This window comes from Anguilla anguilla, chromosome 7, assembly GCF_013347855.1.
Source record: "Anguilla anguilla isolate fAngAng1 chromosome 7, fAngAng1.pri, whole genome shotgun sequence".
NCBI lineage: Eukaryota > Metazoa > Chordata > Actinopteri > Anguilliformes > Anguillidae > Anguilla > Anguilla anguilla.
Window position 1 is genome coordinate 27708822 of NC_049207.1, and position 22732 is coordinate 27731553.

The 22732-nt window shown below is 40.9% G+C and overlaps 2 protein-coding genes across 4 annotated transcripts; one reads left to right on the top strand and one right to left on the bottom strand.

The window, feature by feature from the left end:
• Positions 1–5818: 5818 nt before the first annotated feature.
• Positions 5819–10392, bottom strand: bbs12 (Bardet-Biedl syndrome 12). Of its 2 annotated transcripts, none has more exons than XM_035427294.1 (2): positions 10267–10392; positions 5819–8700 (listed from the first exon to the last, which is right to left on the bottom strand). In XM_035427294.1, exon 2 carries the CDS (start codon positions 8698–8700, stop codon positions 6826–6828), a length of 1875 nt encoding a protein of 624 aa, XP_035283185.1. In that variant the 5' UTR covers positions 10267–10392; the 3' UTR covers positions 5819–6825. The 2 variants fall into 2 exon arrangements, with proteins under 2 accessions (XP_035283185.1, XP_035283184.1); XM_035427293.1 differs by lacking the exon at positions 10267–10392 and adding an exon at positions 9026–9367.
• Positions 9442–21599, top strand: cetn4 (centrin 4). 2 transcript variants are annotated; one of them, XM_035427295.1, is made up of 6 exons: positions 9482–9573; positions 10080–10133; positions 14267–14419; positions 17173–17301; positions 18014–18151; positions 20500–21599. In XM_035427295.1, the coding sequence occupies exons 1-6, from the start codon at positions 9571–9573 to the stop codon at positions 20587–20589; spliced, it is 567 nt and encodes a 188-aa protein (XP_035283186.1). In that variant the 5' UTR covers positions 9482–9570; the 3' UTR covers positions 20590–21599. The 2 variants fall into 2 exon arrangements, with proteins under 2 accessions (XP_035283187.1, XP_035283186.1); XM_035427296.1 differs by lacking the exon at positions 10080–10133 and having other exon boundaries at positions 9442–9573.
• The last annotated feature ends 1133 nt before the right edge of the window (positions 21600–22732 follow it).

The window sequence follows — 22732 nt, forward strand, 5'->3', positions numbered from 1 at the left end:
TTCCAGGCTGTGTAAAATACCAGAGTTACTCTGTTGAGTAGTGAGGGAGTTGGGATGCAGGCAGGATGACTAGGTAGAAGCTGCCATGTCCTCATCCTGCCCTCTCAGTTCTGTCACCTCCCACATCCACCCTTCTTCCTCCATCAACCCCTTCTTTCATTCCCTCCTCCCTCCAGCATTTCTTTTACTCCCTTCTTATCTGTGGGTGGCTATCTGTAAACATTAAAAACATTCAAAGAATTCCTCATGTGACATTCCAGTTGTTTATAAGGCATTTATTTGGAAACCGCACCTTTAATTTTATGCTTTTAAAATTGTTTTTTTTTTACAGAATTCTGTGATGCCTATTTTGTGTGTGTCTGTGTATGAGTCTTTTCAAACCTGAAGCAAGTTTGTTACAACCCAAAATCCACCTGCGTTACAATATCCAGGTGTACACTACTAATCGACGTAACACGAGGCCACCTCAAAAATAACCACAACCCAAAAGAAGACCCAGGTAAGCACAGTGATACATAAAAATCAAGCAGGCATTTATTGTACAGCAAAGCAGGGATCTAGATACTTCTATCCCAAAAATGTTAGGAAAATCACTGGGCAGTCAGTGAATAGATGTGATCTACGCCAGAGTGATAAATCCAACCTCCTATTTCTCTTGGATATCCGAAGTAGAAATTGATATAACCGCTGATTAACTTGACAAGCTGCACTCTTCTTTCAAATGGGCTTTCTATAACTGAAAGGTAATACAAGGGCTACATGTGGCAATTTAATATACATGTTATAGAAAAGGTTGTAAACAAAGATAGTGTTGCCAAGATAAGCAGGCTGCAGACAGTAGGCAATAGACTGCAAAATTCAGAACTGACAGAAAAGATGCACATTCTCAAAATATAGTCCGGCATCTTTCTCATAACGCTTTTCCACGATGGTCCGGGCGTCTTCAACAGGCATCCCTCAGTCTGGTTGCCAGGCGCTGGCAAGCATCCTGTCTCAGGCATATCTTTGGATTGGCATCTCCACAACAGGACCGTGACGTCATTATCTCTCTCTATAGCGGAGACAGAAACAAACACGGCAGCAACAAAATACAAAGCACAAAAAACACTGGGACATAACAGAGTTACAGTACTGTAATATGTTGGTGGAACTCCCTGACAGCTAAGAACAGGAATGCCAAAATATGGCTGTTGTATAACAACTGAAAGTACTTCTCTTTGATTCTGCTTTCATTTGCAGGCAATTGACCAGACTGTATCAATTGTAGATTGATTTTACCTGCTAATTGCCCTGGGATACACTGGTGTGAAACTTTCTATATTGAAATAAAACTTAACTGAACAGAAACTGAATGAAACTGAGTTTAATCATGACATAGTCTAGTGCTCCGCGTGTATAAGTGTTTCCTTGGCACAGCACACCTGCATCTGGGCAGCTTCATTCATTAAGCACAGCCTCACTGACCTGCTCAAACATTCTACTATGTCACCCATTGTTTTTTTTTTATTTACTGCGTGCACACACACACACACACACACACACACACAAACCCAGACACACTCACCCAGACAAATACACACTTTCATGCACCCAGACACACCCAAACACACACTCACCGAGACTCAGCCAGACACACACACACAGTCTCACACCCAGACACCCTCTCACCCAGACTCACACACACACAGTGAGTGCTAGTTCCTTTGCCCCTTTACACTCTGCTCACAAAATATGTCTGTCCCACCAAACAGGAGGCATAAATAATTGCATTTCATTGCTGAATATCTGGAGTAGCAATAGGACATAAAGCAGTCTTCACATGAGGCTGCAGACACGGTGACAGAGAGAGAGAGAGAGAGAGAGAGAGAAAGAGCAAGCGAGAGAATGAGAAATTGAGGGAACAAGAGAGCAAAAGAGAAAAAAAATTACAGGGAAAAAGAAAAAAAGGGTGGAGAGCATGTGCGTCTCCGGTCCAGCAGAACATCATGTCTGGATCTTTGAGAGGAAGCTGTGGTCAGGGACGGTCGACCCAACTCCTGAACTTTATGTAGGTATACTGGTCAGAGGTGAAACTGGGTGAAAACTTAGTTTCTGATGACAGGCAAACGTTTTCTGATAGCTATGAGGCCGAGCACAAAAAACCTGTCTGTTACGCCACTGTAAAGCTACCTTTTTCAAATGCCCGCCCCCCATTTCTCCCAATCTGGAATGCCCAGTTGTATATATCAATACTTGCTACAATATCCCCTGAAAACAAGCACATTCTGTCCTCCAAAACACACAATGCCAAGTTCTCTTCGCACCGCTGCTCACACATCAGGTTCACACAGACAGCAGTCAGAGGAAGATGCTTCATGTGCAGCTTTACAGACAGACTTGTGGGTGCCTGATCAGTCAGCAAGGGTTGCTGGTGTGCAATGAATCAGAAATGCTTGCTCTCTACATACAGCCAACCTGAAGGTGCTGTATGTATGGAACAGAACTTTTTTGAACCAAACAGTAAGTGTTGAACAAGAGACAAATACATGTGGTGCCCCCAGCGCAAACTGTTTGCAAGCAGTTCACAAACAGTCCACCAATTCACAGACCTCCCCCAGTCTGCATTTGGTCCATCAAATATCACATGTTTGGTTGCATCACAGTTCACTGATCAGGGGACAGAGTTCATTTTTTTTCAGTTCATCTCATCATTGTACTGTCTTATGGGAGCATTGTCTCGGTTAGTTGATCGAATGTGTCACTCTCTCCTCCGCCACATGACTGGAGTACTTATGAGATGAATGCTTTTGAAAGAGTTGCTGAACTCTTGCTAGGATTTCGTCATTTTTATGATTGATCGTGCATTTTATGCGTTGTAAAGACAAAGAAATGCGCTCAAATTCCTGGCACAAAATTTTGATGAAATTGTGTGTCAATGATCCCGAGTTGTGCCAAGCAACTTAGAAACATCTGAACAAGGTTGTCTGCCTCCCAGCAGCATGGAGTGACATAAAATGAAGAACACATAGTGTGTATTGAATATACTGGCAATGGTGTTCACCGGTGGTTCTTTTTCAGAAAGTGTGTATGTCATATGGTGTACATTACATTTATTTGGCAGACGCTTTTATCATGCCTACTTAATTATCCCCTACTTCTGAGAGTCTACATGAATCCCTTGCATTCCTTACCCACTTTGATTCCCAGTTGAATTTAATTCACAGGTCAACTGCATTCTGTTAACCTATGAATTACAGTAACCTGCCTGTTCACCTTCATTGTTAAATAAAGTTTAAATAAAACAAAGACTCTTTAGTCTTTTCTAGCAGGCTAAGATTCTTGGTGCCAGGCTTGTTCTGCATGGCTATTTTAATCACAAAACCTGAGGCTCACCTATGCCACCGAGAACTCTGTTATGCGTACCCATATTGGTGTTGACCAAGCTGCATAAATTTGGAGTGAGGTGCAAAAAAAAGCCTCAAACAAACAGAACCACTGTTTGTGGCTTAGTTCTGGACTCATCACAGGAAACGGGGCTCTCGTTTCGGAGATCCGGCCAGTTCCAGACCTCTTCATTAAGGGCCCATGTAAGCCGGTAAGCTGCATTTGGGACAGGAAACCAAACAAACATCTCTCAAAAAGACTGTGTCTGTTCTGTGTTTGGGAGGGGACTGTTGGTGGGGGAAACCAAATATCCTTACCTTCAGACCAAGCTTTTAATTGGAATAACCTTGCACCAAAGTGTGAAAATAGAAAGCTATACTCAATTCACATAATGGTTACAATAGTTATAAGTTGCCTAGCAGAGTTGTAAATTATATTGTTGTCCTATTGTGTAGTAATCATTTTGTACTGTCATAGATAGGCTACGGTCTTGTAATACGGTTTGATTTGTTTATTTAATGTTATATTTTGCAATGCTGATTTATTTAGCCTACTTTTGTTAGGTCTGTATCATGGAAATTAAATATAAGCAATTTATTACCCAAGTTAAATCATTAAAAAAGAAACATTATCAAAGTTAAATGATTAAAATGTGTGTATTAAACTCCAGCCTCGTCTCATGAGCGAATCTATCAGCCCCCCCCCCCTCCCCCCCCAGTGGCAAAGGTTGATAATACCAGTATCAATGGTGTTTTACAGGGAAATAACACTGTGACAAGCCAATTGAACAGTATGTTTCACCTGTATGTAGCCTAAGCCACATTTAAGAATTAAGAACTCACAGGCGATCTGAGAGCCAAGCACTGATGACAGCAAGAGCTACTTTCAAACAGAGTGCCTTTTCCACCTTTCACGTTTGTATTTCTGTACAAATGAGGACATTTGCAAGTTGTCTGATCTGTGTTTTTAGCAGTGCTGAGACCGCATTCTTTGTCTTGACAAATAACTAGTAACATATCTCGACTAGTAACACATCTATAGTAAAAATCTGTGGTGTTATACAAATGTTATTAGCACAGACTAAACACGACTGTGACGTCAGCGTAAGCAAAATGCACTGCAAGTCAAATCAACTATCTTTTTTCCAGATTCATTGTTAGCAAACATTATGCTAAGCTAACAATGTAGTGCTTCCCAACATGTAACCTGACCTCACTGGTCAAATTTGGCTTTGTATGCCACTGGTGGATCAGCAATTAAAGAGAGCTAGGAAAGGCATTAGCAAACAGAGGAGGGTTCAGCTGGCAGACTGAATTGTAGCCTCTGTGTTGGCACTATCAAACAGAAACAGTGCACTGTGAAGAGTAAGTGGAATTTAAGAACATTTATGCCAAGTTACACCATCATAGTTAATATCTAATGAAACAGATAAACATAACACTGTGGTTAAGGACAGGTACCACAGGTGAATAGGGGGAAAAAATCCTTTCCTCTAATCAAAAGGACATTTTCTATTTTGAATGTGGACACAAATACATTTTCTCTATTATGACTTTCATTTATTTTTAGGAATATATGCAAATCAGCTCATTAATTGTTAAAAGCTCAAATTTTCATATTAGTTAAAGCACTTTTTTCTTCAGTGGATTAAGTCAGAGTTCATTTTTATGTTTCAATTGGATGAACAACTCAATAGCTGGTAATTCATAGAGGGGTTTTTCAAATTTTTGTTTTATTCATGAATTATTTTTAAAATCCTATGTATATGCCCAAAAATTCATTTATTTATTGCTATTTTTCCTCATAAAATACCCCATACAATAGAAATTACAAAATATAGTTTAAAAAGCTTATGTAAATTACCAACTATTTTGGTTAAGAAGCACCATATTTCATAGGCATATCTAAGTCAAGTTGGAAAAGAATACAGGGAATATGTGATTTAGAGAAAATGGCTATTAAATCAAATTTATTGTTTGGTATACATGAAGCTGCTGGTATAAAAACATTTTAATTAACTATTTAAAGTAGTTTCTGAAATTATTTTCAGATATTTTATGAAACTACAGTAGTCGTAGAAGCTAAATATGATAATATCTCAAAATCACCCTTTTCACCTGTGGTGCCTCTACTTAACTTACAACAACATCACAGATTTTATTTTTGCAAGAGACAAGGACAATGAATGATTTGAGGCCTTAGGGCAAAGCTTTGAAGAAGGTTATTAATGCCTGCTCCATTATAAAATGAGTAAGCTATCAAACCAATGTGCACAGCCAGACTGTCTATTCACTGAGTTGAATGGAAATGGTGAATGCTGTACTCAAATCTATCTAAGGGTAATATTTGTTAAGCGGACGTTATAATTACTAATGACAGTAATTTTAACAGCCACTTAATAAACATTACCCTTAAATAGATTCGAGTACGCATTCACCATTTCCACTTAACTCAGTGAATAGGCAGTCTGGCTGTGCACAGTTGTTTGATAGCTTACTCCTTTTGCTTCTTTGATTAACTTTATGTGCTGTTTGTAAGTTCATCAAAGAAATATTTCAGTTTACAGTATTTACAGGAAACACAAAACTTAATAAATTGGAAGAGGAAGGTAACGCTCTATGCCTTTTTGATGAGTGATCGTGAGCAAGCTAATGAATGCTGTATGTTTTTACATCACTCAGCATTCTGTCACCTGACGGGAAGGGCACAGGCACTTTAAAGCCAAAGCTGACGTGCAAATTTAAATGTCGCCCCTTCTTCAAACTTCATGTTTGTGTTTAAGTGAAGAGACAGCACATTGGCTAAGAGAATACAGTTTGTTTGACAAGTGTACTTATGTGCAGGAGTGAATAAATCCTTTAAAAAGAACAGAAATTGCACAAACATTCATAAAGGAGGTAAATAATGATACTAATGTCACCCACAGGTTTTGCCACCCATGTATTAATGAGCACCACAAACGATCCGAAGTGTGAACAATGGATCTTACAACTTAGTGGATGAAAGACCGTTTGTTGCGTCATGTAAGGTTGTTTATATCCTTAACAAATTTCCCTCTTCCTCTGACTAACTGCACTTCTTCAGACAATTTCCCTTCAGTGGGATGTCAAACAGAACATCTATTTACTGGGTAAGAGGTTGTGCAACACTAGTGTGCACAAACTTTTGTCTCCATCTTGTGGTGGCACCAGTACTTACAGACAGTGCACTCCGCTTGGTGCAGTAAAAGAGCTAGAAAAATATAAATCTTGGAAATATTAAAAAATTTTCTAAATTCTTTTTAGACTACACTATCATCTATAAACTACACAAAAAGCTCTAGGCCCAGTGGTCTGCAGTTGTGTTGCCGTTTTCAAATGTGTTTTTATGTTAAGTATGGGCAAGCAAGACTCAATGTATTAAAAACAAGCTCCCAACAAAAGACAAACTATATTCATTCATAAGCATTTTTGAAAAATATTCTTAAAGCAACATGAGATGGGATTCCTGCTTGGCATCTTTGGTGCTGAAGCCAGTGATGATCTCGGTGTCAGTTTGAAGCACCAGAAGGACCAGATCTAAGGCCTTCCTCCAGGCTTCCAACTTTGCCTCCACGTTGTCGTAGACGACTGCAAGATGTCCTCCATCACCGTGGAGATGCTCCGAGAGGCGGGTCCATGGTAATGTCCCAGCCCCCAAGCCCTTCAGAGACTGGTCAATAACCGTCCAGGCTTCCAGCTTTGAGGGAACCGCTGCGGAGTTCCACATCACTGTAGCCACATACTCCACCCACCCTTCCGCCATGCACTGGAGCACCACACCCCTATACGGGTTTGAGTCTCCCAGTGGGTGTGTCCGGTTGCCATCAGGTTTTGAGAGTTCTCTAAGATGGTGGGCGCAGAGAATTTCGGTGCCCCCCGCACCAGGCAGGACGTGGCCATCCTCCATTGCGTGATAAAGGCGGTGGGCACAGCCCCAGAATCGGTCCTCCAACATCTGTAGCTTACTGCTAACACAGCTAGTGATTACCGCCGTCACAAGCCGGGTTGCATTTGCCTGAATGTTAACAGCCACAGCTTTTCCACATTCCCGCCACATGAATGCCCTTGCCCCTTTGCCTATGCAGTCCTCATCCAGCTGAGACAGATAGGTGACCGGCATGACTCCTGTAGTTTCAGCGAAGTCACGCAAGACGCCACGCATCACCCTCTCGATCACTAGGAGGCCTTGCTCAACACAACTCTGGCGTAGACCCTCTGCAACCATTCCACCAACCAGGAGCACATCCACCTTCAGCCGCTGCAGAGTCGTCAATGCTTTCCGGGCCCAATCGCTCTCTGAATGGAACCCCAGACAATCTAGTTTTCCGGTCATGTGCCGAACATCAGTCGGCCTGCTGAAGCCCAGGTGGTGGTAACTCTTGGTAAGGTCACCATTGATGACAGCCACACGCAGACTTTGGCCCTCTAGGCCTTTAGCGGTTGGAGCCTGCTCCTCGGAGACGAGAGTGAGGAACCCGTGGAGGGTGCAGGAACAGCCCTCAGGCAGCCCAGGCAGGACACACGTTACCAGTTTGTCGAGGTCAAACATCCCACGGCCGCCGTCTACCCTGCTACTCTCTGTCTGAATTCTGTAGGCTTCAACAACCAGACTCATCCCATCCTCGCAACCGTGACTCACAGAGACAGCAAGGCGGGTAACATCCAGGGGTTCAGGCTTCCCTGAAAGTGATGATGATGATGATGACATCATCCCTGGTACAAAGCTTCCTGTCTCTGTCCTTTCACCCAAGCCGAAATGCCTGCTGTGCGTCAGTTTTATGTTCGCTTTTCCCCTCAAGTCAGCTTGTGGCTCGCAAGTCTCGCCCTTCTGCGCTTTTTCAATGCTCTTGGGATCTCTGTGCTTGTCCAGTCGTTTATCCCCTCCAGAGCCAAAATGGCGGACAGCCTCCTTGATTGGCAGGCGGATTCCCCTGCTTGCTTCCAAGCATGAGTCCAGCCCCTCCAACATAGCCGACACTATGTGCTGAACAGGTACCCCCTCCTGGAGGCACTCCACAGCCGTCGTGCTCCAGACTCCCGCCATGAACAGCAGGCAGCCAGTTCCTGTGCCAAACGCCTTCTGGTGTGCCTGTGTAGTCTCATTGAGCAGTTGTCCAGCTGCGCAGCTCAGATCCAACTGCACCAGTAGACGGAAGGAGGAGCACACCAGGCTGGACTCCCCGCTCTCCTGGCCATCCACGATTTTGCACTTTTTATTGGGACCCAAGAAGGCATTTGCCGCTGCAGCTAACGCCGCCAGCTGCTGCAGTCCAATATGCGGACCCTGGTTTACTGCTGTGCAACCCAACATTGACATCTTAAATCAGAGATACGTGTAAAATTTAGTATGATTGTTGCTTTTATACATCATTCATTTTATAGGTGTTTTTGCAGTACATTCATGTTCTGTGGTGGTTTCTTGAAGCAACTTTTCCAAGGAGAAATGGTAAAATTTTCCACCTTCAAAGTTTAAACAAACTAAAAGAATAATTAAAATAAAATAAACTACATAGGAAGATAAACGTTCACAGAAATAGACACTACATCCACAGTCTGTATTATCAAAATTCTATAGCTATACTATCATAACAAGAGTGAAGGTATCAGGTGTTCACATCTATGCCGCAGAGATCATTCCTCACCTTAGACAGCTAGGAGACTGTAAACAGCCAGTTAGCTCATTGTAATTCGCCAACGAGTTAACGCATGAAATCAAAACGTGTTAACAGATCTAGCTATTTACACGTTTTTGCAACAGAACATAACAAAATAACTGGAAGCAAAAATAACGATATATAACACCCGATATCGCTAATAAATTACGATTCGTCTCGCAAGCACTTCAACGATACAACTAAGACATCCCTTTTAGTTTTGGCACAACTGATTTCACTGGGCATGCGCACCTTTTTTTTTTTGTTCGGCGCCAATGAATCCGCCTGTTTGTTACTAGGAGACGGAAAAAGCCACTTCATGTTCGTTTAATCCCGCCTACGCGTGTTTACAATTGGCCAAAAGGTTAATATTCTTTCGTACAAGACAAAATCGTTTTCCGATTGGTCAAATATATTGTCATTTAAACCTTCTGGACGACGGTTGTTAGCTACAGTTTGTTTACATCTGAGCAACACATTTATCTGCATAAAGCGTTAGCAAGCCTGCTTCTCCCCAGCCTGTGTATTTGGAAATGGTAAGTACCAGAAATACAGCCAACTTATAAAACTGTATAATAAGATTGGATATATAAAGTATTTTTGTTTCAGACTGTTTTGTGGAACTTCACGCTTAACGTGAACCAGCAAACGTTAACGTTAGTTGCTGTCAATCTCTCGGAAAGTTGGTTGCACGTCAGTCAGTCCTGTTTTATTCTAGCTAACGTTACGTGTTAGCTAGCTACCTTTATTAGCCGTACTGTACCTAGTATTAAAAATCTAATCTAGCTTGCTATCGATAGCTATCTATAGCTTCCCCGAGCGTTGGTTGTGGCTAGCTAGCTAGCTAGTTAACCTTCCACCGTTTGCTGCCCATCTAGGAGGTCTTGTTACACAAAGCAGTTTCCACACAACAATTTGTGTTGCTTGCAATGCTTGCCTCTGATGTCATTTCAAGCAATGACACTGTTACACGAGGCAATGCGTCTGCAACCATACAGAATAAAATGTTATTTACGATTTAAATTTACGGTTGATATTACAGTATACTGCTCACCACGTGTTTGTCCTTAATATCACCGGCAGTCCTTTTAACAAGGTAAGATTTATGTGCATTTCCTATTTTGGATCTCCTAGTGAGACCCAGACATATGTATTTTTTAATTTTTTGTTTACTCTTAAATGGATAGACTAGTTCGCATTTTTAGACCCAGGTCCGCTGAGTTTCTTACCACGAATTATGTAATAAATTGGGGACGGGCATGAAGCACTCCGACTACATCGAGTAGTGTAGCTCACACCCTGTTAGACATTAGCTCAGGGGTGGCCAACCCAGGTCCTGGAGAGCCGCAGGGTCTGCTGGCTTTTGTTTTTACTCGGCGCTTAATTGATCAATTAAAGCAGTTGATTACACAGTTAACTCACCTCACCTGGTTTATTTTGTGTAAGTGGTTGTTGTATTTAAGGTCAAAACAAAAACCCGCAGACCCTGCGGCTCCCCAGGACCGGGGTTGGCCACCCCTGCATTAGCTTTATTAACCAAACAGCATTGTCTGTGTCCCAAACCGGATACTTCCACGCGCCGAGTATGCATGGCGAGCACGCATCCATCTTGGAGTGTGAGTCCAAACTGAAGTACGGTAGTGTAGAGCACGGATAAAGTACCCGGATGCGCACTCCGTTTGATCAAAATTTTAAATGTGCATCCGTGCATGCTCTGACCGGGAAAAATCCCATCATTTTATTTGAAAAAAACTGTAAGAACAACGTAATGGCGGATGACCGTAGTGCGGTCGCTGCCTCTCTCAGATTAAAAAAAAACTTCAGTTATGCCACAGGAAAATGGTACATGATGAGTATAATAATAATAATAATAATATGTAAAACATGAGTTGTTTGTTTTTAGTTTAAGGGCATTTAATGTCAACCATTGAGTACCTGCATTGCTGCTGACAAGCTCAATTGCTCTTTGAAGTTTTGCCCTCCACCTCGAGGCTCCACCTCTGGATAGCCTGCCATCGATGGGTCCCGTTTTGAACAATAAAGCCACGTTTCCACCCAAAGTACCCGGAACTTTTAGTCCCAGTAACTGCTTTTCAAGGAACTAAAAGGTTCTTTCAGCTTGTTGTCTGCGTTTCCAGCGCGGTCTAAAGACCCGCGAAGATTAAGCCTGGTGCACACTAGAGGATTTTCAAATCTTAACCGATTTTAAAAACGTGGGAGACCACAGACATAACGACAGATTTAACCGATTTTTAATATTTTAATCGTAAGAAGGCACACACCAGATGATTCAGTCCAGACGCAGGACCACACACTTGGCGTTTATACTAAACGATTTCTGAGTGGCGATTCCAGGGACTTTTTTTTATTTGCGCAAGCTGATTCCCCGTCTCCATGGAGACCACAACCTTACAATAATTACATATATACATAATACAATAATATTGATACTTGTGTTGCTATGTGCAGTTACCTAACCGCATCGAGTATAAAACAATATCGTCCGCAGAGAACTTCTTCGGTTTTGGCAAGCCGAAATAAATTTGGTTGGTGAGGCTTCCCAGTCAGATCGCTCTCATTGGCTGTTGCGGGTTTCTGCTCAATATTCCAACGCTGTTCCTTTCACACTACAGGATTTCAAATCGTAAATATCAAACATGTTTGATATTTACGATTCGAGATCGGGGAGACTCCGATCCAGTCGGTAACATTCAGATTATGTCTGTAAACCCCTCACACTACAGGATCATTTGGTCAGATAATCGGTTCACATTAACCTCGGATCGGAAACGCCCCCGCGATTGTCGGGAAAAACGAATCAGGCACAAAATCGGCCCAATTATCCTCTAGTGTGGGGCCAGCATTAGGCAAATTAGTCCGCTGACGTATGAAAAATCGTCAGCTATTTTACACGTCATTTTTGCGCGCGTCTATAGAACAATGATGACGCCATATAAAGCGACGGACAGGCATCATTATTTGTGTGACACTGCAACAACAGTAAGCATGGAGGAGACTGAAGTTGTGCTGCTGTTGATCGTGATTTACTGCTTTGTAAATGGAGTCATTGAGTCAACGCTGGAAAAGATATGAGCGGTAGTAGCAAAGTGGATTCAAAACGCCCGAAATGCTAGCCTTAAAGCAAGTAAACAGATTTTACGAGCTATTGCGGAGATTGACCGCGAGATGACTGAAACAGACTCGCTTTAAGGCTAGCACTTCGGGCGTTTTGAATCCGCTTTGCTTGTCTCTTTTCCAGCGTTGACTCAATGACCTCTACACGAGAGTTATTATTATTAATAATTAATAACTCTCGTGTCAAGGACAGTACAAGCATTTAACAGTATATGGAATGTTTCCTTTGAATTTTATTACAAAGACTATTTTTGCCAACTCATCAGCATGGCTAAAGCAAATTCTCTGCGGAGTGGTCAGAAGAACAGGAACTATGAAGTCTAGCTAGGATATACAGTGCCTTTGGAAAGTACTCAGACCCATTCACTTTTTCCACATTTTGTTATGTTACAGCCTTACTATAAAATTGATTAAATTCATTTTTATTCTCATCAATCTACACACAATACCCCATAATAACAAATCGAAAACTGGTTTCAAAATTTTTGCAAATTTATTAAAAATAAAAAACTGATCACATTGACATAAGTATTCAGACCCTTTACTCAGAACTTTGTTGAGGCACCTTTGCCAGTGATTGCAGTTTATGATGCTACAAGCTTGGCACACTTGTATTTGGGGTATTTCTCTGCAGATCCTCTCAAGGTCTGTCAGGTCGGATGGGGAGTGTTGCTGCACAGCTATTTTCAGGTCTCTCCAGAGATGTTTGATCGAGTTCAAATCCAGGCTCTGGCTGGGCCACTCAAGGACATTCACAGACTTGTCCCGAGGCCACTCCTGCGTGGCCTTGGCTGTGTGTTTAGGGTCTTTGTCCTGTTGGAAGGTGAACCTTCGTCCCAGTCTGAAGTCCTGAGCACTCTGGTTTTCATCAAGGACCTCTCTGTACTTTGTGGCCAAAGAGTTAAATCTTGGTTTCATCAGACCAGAGAATCTTGTTTCTCATGGTCTGAAAGTCCTTTAAGTACCTTTTGGCAAACTCCAAGTGGGCTGTCAGGTGCCTTTTACTGAGGAGTGGCTTCCGTCTGGCGGCTCTACCTTAAAGGCCTGATTGGTTGAGTGTTGCAGAGATGGTTGTCCTTCTGGAAGGTTCTCCCACCTCCACAGAGGAACTCTGGAGGTCTGTCAGAGTGGCCATCGGGTTCTTAGTCACCTTTCCTGACCAAGGACTTTCTTCTCTGATTGCTCAGTTTGGTCAGGCGGCCGGCTCTAGGAAGAGTCCTGGTGGTTTCAGACTTCTTCCCTTTAAGAATGATGGAGGCCACTGTGTTCTTCGGGACCTTCAATGCTGCAGAATTTTTTTATACCCTTCCCCAGATCTGTATCTCAACACAATTCTGTCTTGGGGGTCTAGACAATTTCTTTGACTTCATTGCATGTCAGAGCAAAAACCAAGCCCTGTCAACTTTTGGACCTTATATAGACAGGTGTGTGCCTTTCCAAATCATGTCCAATCAATTGAATTTAGCACAGGTGGACTCCAGTCAAGTTGTAGAAACATCTCAAGTATGATCAATGGAAACAGGATGCACCTGAGCTCAATTTTGAGTGTCATAGCAGAGGGTCAGAATACTTATGTAAATGTGATATTTCAGTTATTTATTTTTAATAAATTTCTAAAATTTCTAAAAATTTGTTTTTGTTTTGTCATTGTGGGGTATTGTCATTGTGAGTGCTTTTAGATAGGTTTTAGGATCCCAATATGTCTTAGACCCCTACACTGATTAAACAATAGTAACTCTCACTTGAAAATGATGCAAAAGTGAGTTTTATGAGTCAAAACAGTTGATTTGTTGTGAAATATACTATTATGTTATGATTTACAGCAATGCACAATTTTGATATTTTAGATAGATTTGGAGACACTGCTTACTGCTTACATCATAGATCTTTAGTAGTTTTGTGTATCACCCTTAGATTTTGCATACTTGAGGTCCAGGAGCTTATGATTCAGGACATGCATAGTTTTACCTCCTATAAGTACAGATGGGCGAAACCAATCTGGCCAATTGGGTACCAGTAGTGTTCCAGAATGTAATATTGAGCATATTATGGAAGCTGGCTAGGCTAAAACCATGTTTTTTTCCCCCTTCCAAGGCATCTAGCTACAGAAAGCCCAGTTCTTCAAATCTGCGGAAGAAAGCCGGACCCAAACCTGACCTAACAGAGGAACAGAAACAGGAGATCCGTGAAGCATTTGATCTCTTCGACACGGACGGCTCGGGGACCATCGACGTTAAAGAGCTGAAGGTGTGATCAAAGCCAGCAGAGAAAAAGTCATTCCACTTCCAATGACGGCAGTGAGATGAAAAAAATTGTAGAGTGTGTCTTTTGACCATCAGGTGGTAGTGCTGACACGTGACATAACATAACATAATGATGGGAGCAGGCCATTTAGCCCAACAATTCTCGCCATTTCCTGACTAAATTAGTGCTCAGACATGCGTTCAAGATGATGAAGTTTTTGGCGAACAGTTAATGCTGAACGATTTTAAATGAACATTCCATTTAGTTCACCACCAATGCGTTTTTAATAAAAATGGATGCGACTAAATGGAGGGTTGTTTTCGCAGTGACCTTTGTGATATTACAGGACTTCATTGATAGTGGTCCTGACATGACAGATATTATACGAGTATGCTCTGTATTGTCATGTAGTGCAATAATGAAGAGGTCTGCAGAATTGAGTGATATGCTGAGGAAGTCATCCCTCGATATGATGACTGTTCTCTTGGCGTCTATCCTATCAGCCTTCATTTTTGTTTGCGGCGCACTACCTTTTCAGACTGTTTGGTAATGTTAGCTAACGTTTGTGGCGAACAGAAAAAAGTTTGAATATGTTTGAATATGTTCGTGAACGTTAACTAATGCTTGCCGTCGTGAATGCACGTCTGATTTCCTACAGACTAGATATTATCAAGCCTAGTCTTGAAAATCCCCAGAGTTTCTGCCTCTACTATGTGACTTGGCAGGCTATTCCACACATTGACTACTCTCTGCATGAAAAATTCTAATGTCTGTATGGAATTTACCTTTTGCTAATTTCCATTTATGTCCCCTCGTTCTACTAACAGAACTCAACCTGAAGAATCTCTTGTAGTTCACTTTGCTCATCCCCTTTATGAATTCAAAAGCCTCAATCAAATCACCCCTAAGTCTCCTTTTACTAAGCTTGAAGAGGTTAAGCATCTTAAGTCTTTCCTCATTGCTTTTATCTTTCATACCTGGAATCAATTTTGTTGCTCTTCTTTGAACTTTTTCCAGAGCCCCTATATCTTTCTTGTAGTACGGTCCCCAGAACTGCAAACAATACTCCTGATGCACCTGATATCCTCTTTGAATTTCCATTTCCTAATAAAGTACTATAGTTCTTTTTTAACCTTAGCACGCATATTACAATATTCAGCCTTTTTACTCTCAGTACTGTCATTTTTATCTGAAAAAAAAAAACACATTTTCAACGTACAAAAATACCAAGTTACTCACACATACAAAGCATTATGAGTCATTGAGACTTGCAAAATATAGGCCATTAAAAGTACTGATATAAAAATTAGGCCAAGTTACTGTACACAATATTGGATATCTTAGCTAACACTAATTACACATTCTGTATTCCAATGCAGTGCTGCTATCCAAAGTTTCCTGAATTATTTAAAGTAACTTGGCCCTGTGTTTTTTCACTGCTTTCACTTGCATCCTTGTCCTATGGCTCCTTCGAAGCTCATTACAATCATCGAGGATTTGTAGGCATAGACCGCAGGTTGTCGGGGGTCGGAGGGAGAGCAGGTGTTCGCGCAGATAGGTCGCGCGGTTTTGCAGTATTACTCAGCCCAAGAGTTTTGTAAATTAGAACTGCCACAAGGAACAAAAGTGTCCATGCTTTTAAAAAATCCATATTTGCTTAGCTTTAGTTAACTTAAAAGACATCTGAATGAAACAGACCAACAAACTAACAAAAAGCCACAAGCGCACAGGGTCAAGTAGCAGTGCTGTGCCCTCGATAGTCTAAAGGTTACAAATTCATTTTTATGGCCTATCCTGTAGCCATGTAGCTGTCTGAGCCATGAAATGATATTATGTGGGTTTTGCATATGAAATTATTGAGAATGCGTTTAACTTAAATAAGTTAAGTTAAGTTTCCCCACAAAGATTATACAGCTGTAAAAGCTATTTACATTTTTTTGCCAATTATAAGTTAGCAAGTAAGCTAGCTTCCACACAAAACCAAGATGACAAGCCCAAAGTTTTTACAACGTGTATCCAAGTGTCCTGCTTCCAACTGGCTACTTTCAAGATGAAATGTTATTGGTAGATGTAGCTGAATGTCCAATGGGGTGAATTATTGATTGTGGTACTAATTGGGAGCAATAAGAGTAAGAAGAAGGAAACAAGCGCAAATCCGCAATAGCTGCGACTGCACACGTGCATGCATCCACACACACACCCTCCCACAAACACGTGACCTCTTCTTTGGCTCATGATCAACCTTTCCACAAAATCTTGTGCAAATTTGTAAATCCATTCGGGAGTTATGCGCCTTTTTGTGATAGGCCACGCCCATCGCCACGCCCCCTATTGGTCATTCGGCCTGAACGTTACTCAGCTCTACCTTCGGTCATGACAAACCATTTTTGTAGAATCCCTGAAAAGTGCCAAACTCTCGGCGCGGTATAGATATGGGGCAGGCTGCCCCACCAACTTGTAATGACATGACAATATATCAGGTTTTGTATTGAGAACATATAGATGTTGTTTTTACCTGCACATACAATTGTGTTCTTTCTTACTTGTGCATTTGGAAAGCCAACTTTCAGTGAATATCAGTTACCAGTGCTCACAGACATGGGCACCATATAGGGGGGGATTAGGACATTTCCAAAGGTTGTAATTACGCAAGGAGAAGGCTGCCTGGGGTGGAGGGGCCCAGTGTGAGGTCTTTTCATGTAGCCCAAAATCCCTGATGGTGTCCCTGCTCATGGGTGATGCAATTTGTGCTGCAGGTGGCCATGAGAGCCTTGGGCTTTGAACCCAAGAAAGAGGAGATAAAGAAGATGATTGCAGACATTGATAAGGAGGGCTCTGGCACTATTGATTTCAACGACTTTCTGTCCATGATGACGGTGAAAATGGTGAGTTCATTCCCCTTAAAAATTTGAATAAATAAAAAATTTAAATACAGTAAATATATTTATTTATTTATTTATGTGTATATATGCACATATGGTACTTGGATGGTCTGGCCGATATATTGCAGTGTGCTCCATGGACTGTCCAATCATAGCAGGCAGCCTACAGGGTGGCGCTTGATTGGCTACAGCATTATCCAGGGAGGGTGGTTTTCATTCACTGGGACTATCACAGTGTCACCACACAAGAGCTTCTACCATTATCAATCAGGCTGTTGAAGTTGCCCACAACCGTCATGCATAAAGTATACCCCTCCAGCTTAACAGTGGCGGCAGCTGGCAGGACCATGGAGGAGAGCGTGTGATTTTCCTTTTCCTGCTGAGATGGTGAATGAAAATGTCATGGTTAAAAATACAATCTTAAAAAATTGCAACAGCTGTCAGGCCTGTGTCAAATACATATTTAAAATATTGTAATTCTTGCGGCAAGTAAAATTTGAAAACATTCCTGTGCAGATCCCTGAAATGTATTTATATGAAAGAAAGAACAGTGAATATTAGTGAAGATAGATCATTCTTAAAAATTTTCAGCATTTTGCCAGCCTTACTGGTGTCTAAAAGGTTAGTACTTCACATAATTCATTATACTCAGGTTTGATTGGAATCCACAGTGATTCATAATGGTTGCGTTTTTGTTTTTGTTTTGTGATTTCAGAGTGAAAAGGATTCTAAGGAGGAAATTCTGAAGGCTTTCCGGTTGTTTGATGATGACGGCACAGGGAAAATTTCTTTTAAAAATCTCAAAAGAGTGGCCAAAGAGCTCGGAGAAAACCTGACAGACGAGGAGCTGCAGGTAACTATTGTGGAGCTGCAGGTGGTTACGTATTGTGTGACATCATCACGCAATCTAGCGGCTTATAGCGACATTTCAGAGAGCCAGTAGCGACTTCTGGTGAGATTTTTTTGGCAACACTGCTTCTGGTGGCTGCATTAAATGTGATTTGTTCGATCAGGCACCCAGTCAGAATAGAAGCGTGCTCATCATTCAACATGCCTGGACAGCAGCCTCGTTTACCCAAGTACTTACCATTCATTAAAATTAGTGTGGTGGTTAGCGTGACAGTCTTTTGCTGGCGACCTTGGTTCGAGGCTCACCAGATCCTTTCCATTACTCTTTATTTTGCTTAATTAAAAAAAAAAAAAAAAAAAAAATGTATACAATAACACATCAAGTGGCTCGGCATCATTCAGTTCAGTCCAAGAGAAGGGGCATTGGGGAAATCAATGTGAATTTCTCTTGTTTTGTCATTGTTGTTAATTTAAATTGAATGTAATAAATTTTAATGCCATTGCCCGGTCAGCGATGAGGATTAAGTGAAATATGTTCAATTTTCCAAACCCAGCTGTTTTAACCGAGAACACCCTTTAATGTCCGGTATTTATTTGATTTAATTTGGTGGGGAAAGATATCGCTTATCAATTAAATTGCCAAATAAAATGAAGAAATGTATTTCTTAAGTTACAACAAATACTCTAATCTAAAAACGAGGTTCAACTACCGTATGAAAGAATATAACCAAACCACAGCGTGTTTGGCCCAAAATAATCCAAGGATGTGCCTAGACATTCAAAAATGTAATGTTATGAAATTCAAAAACTAAAAGACAGCAGGACATTTCAAAAGACCAGAGATGAATTTAGAATGCCAGGCCCAGATGCAGGATACCCACTTCCAACTAGCTGTTAAAAACCAACATGCTCAATAGAGGGTATGCATTGACGTCACTTTCCCACCTGAACACACCCCCTCAGTCGAGACTGAGTGGCAAAACATGCTAAAGACATGGCTGTCTTTAGTATAGGAAACAGCAAAACCGGGAGTAAAACAAACGATTATCTGCTTAAATTAAAGGCAGTTGGACTCGACAGTGTTCCTTACAACTTACCAAAGAACCAGTGGTCCGTGGACATTCAACAAGAAATCGGAGCTATCTTTTTACAGACTGCCAAAAGCTAAAGAAAAGAGACGCAAATGCATCGCTGCTGTTCGCAGAAACAACTTGAATCCAGGCACCGAAACATGGATTTTTGGTTATTTTGTGTCAGGTATGTTGGATTTTTGGGTAAAATCATACCTTAATTATTTATATGCTTGGCTAGCTAATACGATCTAACCATCCCCCCTTTGTTTGTAGGACACAAGGCTCATCATCATGGATGTTTTTTAATAAATTCTGACACAAACTTTACAGTTACACAGAATATAAATGAAAGGTACTAAATATGTAATTGATGAGTAGTCAATACAGTACATAACTTAAGGCATGATTTTACCCAAAAATCCAACATAGCCTACCCGACACAAAATGACAACCGCAAATCCATGTTTCGGTGCCTGGATTCCAGTTGTTTCTGCGAATTGCAGCAATCCATTTGCTTCTCTTTTCTTTAGCTTTCGGCAGTCTGTAAAAGGACAGCTCCGATTTCTTGTTGAATCTATTTGTACAGTCAATCGCACAACAGCTCTTTCCCATTTTAGATGTGTTTTTAGTGTTTTCGCGGCATTCAAGCTGAACGCTAACGCTGCCACTCAGTAGTCTTTCTGCCACTCAGTGGGTGTAACTGCAGTGACTTCTACTTACTGTAACGTCATGTGCATACCCTCTATAAATAAAAAATCCTGCATGTTGTGATTCCCCAGGTGTTTCCATGGCAGTTGCTGACAGACCTGGGTCAAATAATTATTTGAAACACTTAAATCCTTTTGAACCCTTTAGTATATTAGTGACAAATTTTCAATAAATATTTATTTTTAACCACTGTTGACAGAAACATTTTTGTTTCACATTGCACACTGATTAGTAACATGTCTTAAAGAGTTTTCAGCATCTAAAGAGTGGCATCTTTTGAAATGGTATGTATTTAACTTAGCCGAGTGCCAAGTGACTAGTCAAATGTTTCTGTTGTGCTTAATCTAAAAGCTCCAAAAAGCAGAACATAATCCAAACGCTTGTCATTAATTCATTTTAAAATCAACTAAGATAGCTTGAGCCTAACAGAGACGATATATGTTCTCTGTTAGTCAAAAGCACTCGATCAGAGGTGATTTAACAATGGACATTTTGCTGTGTATTTGTTCAGGAGATCAGGTTATGTGGAAAACTGTAGGAGAGTTATTTATTTGCCATTCTGATCCTACAGGAAATGATAGATGAGGCAGACCGGGATGGAGATGGAGAGATAAATGAACAGGAGTTCCTGAGGATAATGAAGAAGACGAGTCTGTATTAGAGTGCTGCATTCAGAGCATCAAGCTCGCTCACAAACTCTCCACGAAACTTGTGCTTTGTACTCGTTTATGGAACTGGAAGTTGCGTTTCAAGGTTTACCACAAAAGTACATTTTTGTTTCTTCTTTTTGAAAAAAATTAAAATGTATGTTTATATTTTGTAAAATTTTCAAGACAATAAAAAGTTTGCTCATAATCTGTGAGAATGTAATTAATGATTAGGAAGGGAAAAAAATCTGGATTTTTAACTATTACAATTCTTGGATAATCAAAGCAGAACCTCTGCATATTATTAGGTTGTTTCTCTGAATGCTCAGCAATAGGGGGCAGTAATGCAGTGCTAACGGGCTCGAGTTTGCCCTATTCAATTCTGAAAAGCTTTTAGCACTCAGTTACTAAAGTATTAATTTAACGTTGTGTAAGTGTGGTAATGAGCTCTACTGTGTGCTCAAAAATGGGAAAATTCAATATTTTTATAGTAATACAATTGCCCAGAGAAAATGTTAAGTAATAGTTTTCTTTCCCAAGAAGATTTCTGGCCCACTTTGTGTGCCCCCTCATGTGCATGTGGGTTTCCACTGAGTACTCTCATTTATTCCCACAGTTCAAAAGACATGTTAGGCTACTTGGTCAAAGGTATGCATGTGTGAGTGAATATTGTGTATACCCTGCAATGGATTGATTGGTGTTTTGGAAAATGAATGAATGGATGGATGGGTGGACTTTGTGTTTGTGAGTGTTATAACACCCAGTTCCAGTCAAAGTTACAATGCTGAACTTTGACTGGAACTGTGGATGCTATGGTCAGATGAGGCCAAACTGATCTTCTTGGCCTGGTGCATCAGCAGTGGGGAAGGACAGGGCCAGGCTCACATACCTCTATGATGCATCTTCCATTTAGCATCATAATTGCATTAATCATCAATTGTCATTTAAAGCATTAACATAGGTTTCCATTTGTAACTTGGATTCCTGTTCACTCTTTCCAAACTAAAATGAAATTCCACCTCTATCTGAAAGTTTTGCTCCTTTGTTTCTGCACAGAACACTGTTTTTATCTCCCTACCCTGGAAAGAATGTTTTTTAAAAACTTACCAAACCCTGACTTCACAGGGAACTCACAGCCCTTCCCACGGACAGCTACAATATCTTACCCCCATTCTTATCTAGGTACACGCACTGTACAAAGTCAGTTCACTAAATGACTCCTCTAAAACATTTCTTCACGCAGTAAGACAACAGTAGAATTCATTGTTATTTTATTTATTCATGATTTTTATTGGTGATGTTTTCCTGAAGTGTTACTGAATTCAAGCTGATGATATATGTGATCAAACATTACAGAATAAAAAACTAAAATAATTCAGTTAAAAATGTAATTGAGTCCATGATGTGATCTTTTATTGGGGCCAGTATCTTTCATTGTGAAGTACATTAACCATTATATTCCTCACAATTTTTTTTAAGTGGCCATCTTCCCCTTCATCTTGATACAGTAGCACTGCCAATTCTCTTGTAAGTCCAGTTGTACTGCAAATGTGAATAACAGCAGACCACCTTTCCCTGTCTCAGTCTAAGACTATGTCCAGGGAAGTCATCAAATATGTTTCTCACACACAAATCAAAAGCTTCTCCCTAAATTTAGTAATTGGCTTACCTCATCTCTGCAGTGCGATTAATATGTATGAAGCACTCTATGATGCATTAATGATGTACATCTCAGTACAGTTATAATCACTGGATGAAACTGTGACAGCCTACCGTCCCACCTGTCGAACCGATGTCAGCCATCAGTGGCGGGACTATTTCAACGACTATTTTGGACTCTTAAAAGCTGATCCTCACCTCAGCTCTCTGGAAGCAGACCACTATAAACTTAAGCAATAAACTTTTAGAGCACTCACACGTTCATCTCATTTCGCACTCATCAGAAACGGGCTGTAGCTTTTATGTTTGCAAAACGCTGGTCTTGGAAGTAGTTACCTGGTTTTACCCTGCCACGTCCAGCCACACCAAACTGCTTTCACATAATGTGCAACATATTTATTTATACCAGATGTTTCGTGTGAATTTCTGTTAGTTTTCAGTCCTTCAATCAATGGACATGTGTCACATGTCTGAGACATTGCTTCTATTCATATTCTT